Source organism: Ostrea edulis, chromosome 1 (genome assembly GCF_947568905.1).
Source record: "Ostrea edulis chromosome 1, xbOstEdul1.1, whole genome shotgun sequence".
NCBI classification, from domain to species: Eukaryota; Metazoa; Mollusca; class Bivalvia; order Ostreida; family Ostreidae; genus Ostrea; species Ostrea edulis.
This window is the reverse complement of record NC_079164.1, coordinates 42910519-42917191: the sequence shown is the minus strand read 5'-3', so window position 1 is coordinate 42917191 and position 6673 is coordinate 42910519. Positions and strand designations below refer to the sequence as shown.

The 6673-nt window shown below is 36.0% G+C and overlaps 1 protein-coding gene across 1 annotated transcript in view; it reads right to left on the bottom strand.

Moving 5' to 3' along the window:
* Window positions 1-2045: 2045 nt before the first annotated feature.
* LOC125654366 (Fanconi anemia group J protein homolog) overlaps window positions 2046-6673 on the bottom strand; it is a 56737-nt gene continuing 52109 nt past the window's right edge. The window contains exons 27-30 of the mRNA XM_048884319.2: window positions 6354-6417; window positions 5437-5565; window positions 5107-5267; window positions 2046-2156 (exon numbers count right to left, since the gene is read on the bottom strand). Coding sequence (XP_048740276.2) covers window positions 2115-2156; window positions 5107-5267; window positions 5437-5565; window positions 6354-6417 — 396 coding nt within the window. The 3' untranslated portion in view covers window positions 2046-2114. The remainder of the gene's footprint in view (window positions 2157-5106; window positions 5268-5436; window positions 5566-6353; window positions 6418-6673) is intronic.

The window sequence follows — 6673 nt, the reverse complement described above, 5'->3', positions numbered from 1 at the left end:
GAATGTGCTTATGATGATCTCCTGTCTGAATGTGCTTATGATCCTCTCCTGTCTGAATGTGCTTATGATGATCTCCTGTCTGAATGTGCTTATGATGATCTCCTATCTGAATGTGCTTATGCTTCTGTCTGAATGTGCTTATGATGCTCCTGTCTGAATGTGCTTATGATGATGCTCCTGAATGTGCTTATGATGCTCCTGTCTGAATGTACTTATGATGATGCTCTCCTGTCTGAATGTGATTATGATGATCTCCTGTCTGAATGTGCTTATGATGATCTCCTGTCTGAATGTGCTTATGATGATCTCCTATCTGAATGTGCTTATGCTTCTGTCTGAATGTGCTTATGATGCTCCTGTCTGAATGTGCTTATGATGATGCTCCTGTCTGAATGTGCTTACGTCTGAATGTACTTATGATGCTCCTGTCTGAATGTGCTTATGATGATGCTCCTGTCTGAATGTGCTTATGATGCTCCTGTCTGAATGTGCTTATGATGCTCTCCTGTCTGAATGTGCTTATGATGCTCTCCTGTCTGAATGTGCTAATGATCCTCTCCTGTCTGAATGTGCTTATGATGATCTCCTGTCTGAATGTGCTTATGATCTTCTCCTGTCTGAATGTGCTTATGATGATCTCCTGTCTGAATGTGCTTATGATCTCCTATCTGAATGTGCTTATGCTTCTGTCTGAATGTGCTTATGATGCTCCTGTCTGAATGTGCTTATGATGCTCCTGTCTGAATGTGCTTATGATCCTCTCCTGTCTGAATGTGCTTATGATGATCTCCTGTCTGAATGTGCTTCTGATGATGCTCCTGTCTGAATGTGCTTATGATGCTCCTGTCTGAATGTACTTTTGATGATCTCCTATCTGAATGTACTTATGATGATGCTCTCCTGTCTGAATGTGATAAGATGATCTCCTGTCTGAATGTGCTTATGATGCTCTCCTGTCTGAATGTGCTTATGATGATCTCCTATCTGAATGTGCTTATGCTTCTGTCTGAATGTGCTTATGATGCTCCTGTCTGAATGTGCTTATGATGATGCTCCTGTCTGAATGTGCTTATGATCCTCTCCTGTCTGAATGTGCTTATGATGATCTCCTGTCTGAATGTGCTTATGATGATCTCCTATCTGAATGTGCTTATGCTTCTGTCTGAATGTGCTTATGATGCTTCTGTCTGAATGTACTTATGATGCTCCTGTCTGAATGTGCTTATGATGATGCTCCTGTCTGAATGTGCTTATGATGCTCCTGTCTGAATGTGCTTATGATGCTCCTGTCTGAATGTGCTTATGATGATGCTCCTGTCTGAATGTGCTTATGATAATCTCCTGTCTGAATGTGCTTATGATGCTCCTGTCTGAATGTACTTATGATGATGCTCCTGTCTGAATGTGCTTATGATGATCTCCTGTCTGAATGTGCTTATGATGATCTCCTGTCTGAATGTGCTTATGATGATCTCCTGTCTGAATGTGCTTATGATGCTTCTGTCTGAATGTGCTTATGATGATCTCCTGTCTGAATGTGCTTATGATGCTTCTGTCTGAATGTGCTTATGATGATCTCCTGTCTGAATGTGCTCATGATGATGCTCTCCTGTCTGAATGTGCTTATGATGATGCTCCTGTCTGAATGTGCTTATGATGATCTCCTGTCTGAATGTGCTTATGATGATCTCCTATCTGAATGTGCTTATGCTTCTGTCTGAATGTGCTTATGATGCTCCTGTCTGAATGTGCTTATGATGATGCTCCTGTCTGAATGTGCTTACGTCTGAATGTACTTATGATGCTCCTGTCTGAATGTGCTTATGATGATGCTCCTGTCTGAATGTGCTTATGATGCTCCTGTCTGAATGTGCTTATGATTCTCTCCTATCTGAATGTGCTTATGATGATGCTCCTGTCTGAATGTGCTTATGATGATCTCCTATCTGAATGTGCTTATGTTGCTCTTCTACAAATCCAAAATTTATAAATCTTGCACATTTCTCAACTTTGTATCATATATCAATAAATAATTAAAGACCCTCAACATTCATGTAAATTTATTCATAACAAGCCAAAAATATCATTATTTAATATTCAACATGATCCAGGCACTAACAATCTCCTATCGAAACTTCCCCAGCAATCAACCATACCTGAAAGACAAAATATAACGGATCAAATCACAGCTGAAAAACCAAAAACATGCTCATATAATTTGGACCTTGCCAATTACTATAGATTCCACTCACTGTAGTGCAGTTAAAGCTGAGATCAGTATTCAATATGAATTAAAACTGCTCAAAATGCGTGATATTTGGTGCTCGAGCACAGAATAAAACTAGGAAGAATTGTTTTAGCACACTAAAACTGATGTCTCCCCTTCCATTTTCCATAGTTTTAAAAACAGTTTTAAGGGATCATCTTTAAAGTGGAAAATTAAGAGTTAGTATGGTACATAACAGTCACCTATATGTATAAGTGATTCAACTTAGGAACAGTGTTGTGAACATGATAGTAAATTACACTTATCAACATACCAAATATCAAAGGCCTATATCAAAAGACTAAAAAAGTTATGGTCTGGACAACAAAAAAATGCCCCAAAAATTCTATTGATTGACCTTTCCATAAAAGGTCACGTCAAAGGTTATTAAAAATGGTACACAACACACTGCCTTATCACAGTATACCCACATACCAAATATCAAAGGCCTACATCAGAAGACAAAAAAATTATCGCCTGGACAAATTTTGAATAAGAAGCGAAAGAAGAAGTGGAAGAAGAATTCGCACTAAAACAATATGTCCCCCTTCGACATAATGATTACCGGTAAAAGTGAAATTGTTTTCGAGTCAAACAGACATATTTCATTAAGTGAGTCCCCATCTTTGTTAGCCAATGAAAGGTTTCTATATTTAAGCTACTCTCCTAACAAAACAATTCGAATTTAATGACTATAATTTTAGAAATCTTTGGCTAGTGAAGACGATGAAGCCAAGGTTACTGAATTAATTTTAATTTTATGCATATGTAATAAATCTATGTGGGCCTAAACCTGAACCAGCCAGCCCTTCATTTCTCCCTTTTGATTTTCTTTTCTTGATTAACTGCAAAACACTTTAAAAGTTTATTTCATGTTAATATCAGTAAAAAATCCTCAGATTTTAAAATGATCTTCAAATGCGATATTGATGCTGGATCCATCAATGAAAAGTGCACAATAATGTCTGGAAAACTGTCAACTCAAAAGTCCAAGGGCCATAACTTCCTCGACAGTAAGTCAATCCCAGCGACACTTATAATCAACTCATCAATACACAGTTCCATATCAAAATTCAGTTAAACATATGCAAATAGAGAAAAATAATGTTCAAAGAAGTAGAGATGGAAGGATAGAAATTCTATGTCATTCATGGGTGTATATAGATGGTTTCATCCAAAAGACCTGGAACACAGAGACATTGAAATCCACAATTATTGTTTACCCAGATGAAGATGCTTTATACCACTACAACTGTCCTAATGAGACTAATACATGTACTCCCTGCAGGGCACATTGGATAGCAGAATAGTGAATTTGTGCTCATCGAAGAACAAATGGTTTTTAACATATACTTTGGACAATGACAACACCCCTTTCCCTCAAAATGGGGGGGGGGGGGGGGGGGGGGGAAAAGAAATCCATCGGTATTAAGACATACTCTGAGCAAATTCAGTTTATGTATGGACCAATGGATAGGCAGACAAAGTTATTCCAGTTTACCCCCCTCCCCCCTTCCTTACATTTCGTTTGCGAGGGATATCATACCCACAGACAGATGGATAAACTAACTGACACAATGATTCTATTATACCCTATCCTAAACTTAAGCAGAACAAAATAAAATGACTAAGTACATAAAGTTGACGTAACACCTGTAAAATGGAGAAAAGTTTCCCAATCATGATGAAAATATGAGATGCACATCTTTACATGGTGAATAAAGAGTACAAATTTTCAGAAAAATCCATGTATCTCAGAACACAGCCTGACTAAATCACATCTACAGACAGACAGAATGATTTCATTATACCCTCTTCTTAACTTTGCAGAAGTCTCTGTGAGAGAACATGTCATTGTAAAATCTAAAACTAAATGACTAAATCCATGAAGTTGAGAAAAAAAAAACTATATTAAACTTCCTTGAATGCTAAAAAATTTCAATCAAAATAGCAGGTGCACAACTTCATTATTCATGTAAGATATTCACAAAGTTTTAATGGAATTTGTTTATCAGTGTTAAAGATATTTTCTGGACAAATCATGTCTACGGACAGATGGACAAAGTGATTCCAGTATACCCCCCCCCCCTTCTGAACTTTGTTTGCAGGGGTAAGAAAATTGGATAAAAATCGTTCTGTAGTTTCAGAGAACTGAAGTTACATGCATGATGATGAAAGGGAACAGATCACAATAGGTCATACAAGTGACTTAAGAGAACTGAAAAATAGAAAAATCAATGTTGCACAATGGACCATAACTCATGTAGAAGTACATTTACAGTAGGTCAACTGTAACACAAATTAACCTTGATCTATACTTGCTCATTCAAAAGCTATAAATAAAGCAAGTTTCATAGGAATTCTGAATGAAAAAAGTGCAAAAAATGAAAATAGGCAAGCAAGACTGATGGACAGGTATAAAACTGATAGGAATTCCATAATCCCACCAGTAAGCGACTAGTATTAAATAAACCACATAAGGAATCATACATTACACAAGGTCTGAGGTTTTCTTTTTGTCAATAGTCTTTGGGCTCTTTATCCTTTTCATTATTTTTTTAAAAAAAATTTTCTTTATTGAAGGAGGTGTGGTCTTGCACCTGTACTAGGCTCTCAGTGAGTTTTGTGTCATGTTTGGTTAAAATTGTAATCAGCAGTACCTGTGTAAAAATCAATTCATGGATAAAAAAAAAAAAAGATGCACAGATGAATAAACCAACAACTCTGACTAGACAGATATTCAGGTATTTGGCTTGGAAAGGGGTGGGGGTGGGGTGGGGTGGGGTGGGGGATTGGCTAGCTGGCTAAAATGTAGTATCTTTTCCCTGAAAGTTCCATACCTGTCCCTTTTCATACTCTTTTGCAGGTTTTACACGGTCCACGCACACAATATGAGCCCCAATAACATAAGCTGGTTCACCAACTTTGTGACACCCTGTACAAGAAATGAACTGGACACAACATTTCTCCTCCTCATACCAGACACTGTTCAGTGATACACCTACAAAGCAAATTCAAAATATTTTGTTGTTTTTCATGCATTTGATAAAAAATAAAAGTTCCTGGAAGATATCTTGAAAATCTTAAATTCATTAAAATTTTACTGTTCACATGATTGTTTTCCCCAAGAATCCTATACACATAAGTACATGTATAAGCACAATTTCTACCAGCAGTGTCTGCAGTACAAGGCTGGAAATGGCTCTTCTTTTCATTGTCAGACGTGAAAAGTACTGCTTTGTTCCTAAAGATACCCACGCCTTCCAAGAATTTGGGAATTCTTTTTCTTTTTTCATAATCTGAGAAAAATAGCTTTGAGTAAAATACAAGTTTTAGGCAGTTGTTTAACATTAAAGGACTTCCCCACTTTAGCTGTGACATACGGCCTCCGATGATTTAGTAAAACATCAGAGTTTGAATTATGCAATTTACAATGCCCTTAGATGTTCATTAATACATGTACCTTAACTTGGAGATTTGGCATTTTATTAAACTGAAAAGTTCATTGACTTTAGGAGCTATGCCATCTTTTGAAATTGGGTTTGTCTGTTTTTGTTAAATCTCTATTGATATTCATCGAATGATCGGTTTTTCAAGCCTTTTTTTTTTTATATTGAGCACAAGGTTGTAGATTTTTCCTTTCTATTATAAATCTATTTTGTAGTAAAGAATATTAAATCCAAAAGGCAAGACTGGACAATCTTGTGCTGGTGATGAAATTCATAAAAATAAATAAAACAAAAATCTGCAAAAACTATGAATGTACGTTTTCTTTCTACCTCATTTACCTGTATTGACCTCGGGTAGTAATTCTGTAGTTTTTAGGCTAAAGGTGACCATTTAAAACTTACTTTTCTACCCTTATCTCCCAATATCCCAGGGGAAAAGGACTGTACACTTACTGAAGATACATCAGTGTTTAATATTTACCAAAAAGTATAATAGATAAATAAATTTTTCTTTGAATAGAGAGATGGAAAAAAGACCACAAGCTACAGCTAAAGTGGGGAGGTCCTTTAATATAAATAAGTATATATATGCATAACATTAATTTTAAGAAAGAACGATTTGAATTCTTTGTACATACCACCCAGTGGACTAAGCAAGGACTGTCCACATTTCTTACAGCTGACTTGTGACTGCCTTGTAGACTACACAGATCAACAAAATACAAAAAGTTTGTATGTGGAATAATTATGTTTTAAATTATTTTTTATCAGAGAAACTTTTTCAATGTATTTTAACAAATTTGAACAAAACAACTTTTATGAAACAATCCCTTTATAAACTGTGAATTTCTTGTCAGAAAAAGGATATCTGTCTATAAAGGAAATTTTCTTAATGTAAGACAAATTGGAAAATTTCCAGTTAAAACATCCTTCCATTATCTTGCATGAAATAATGATC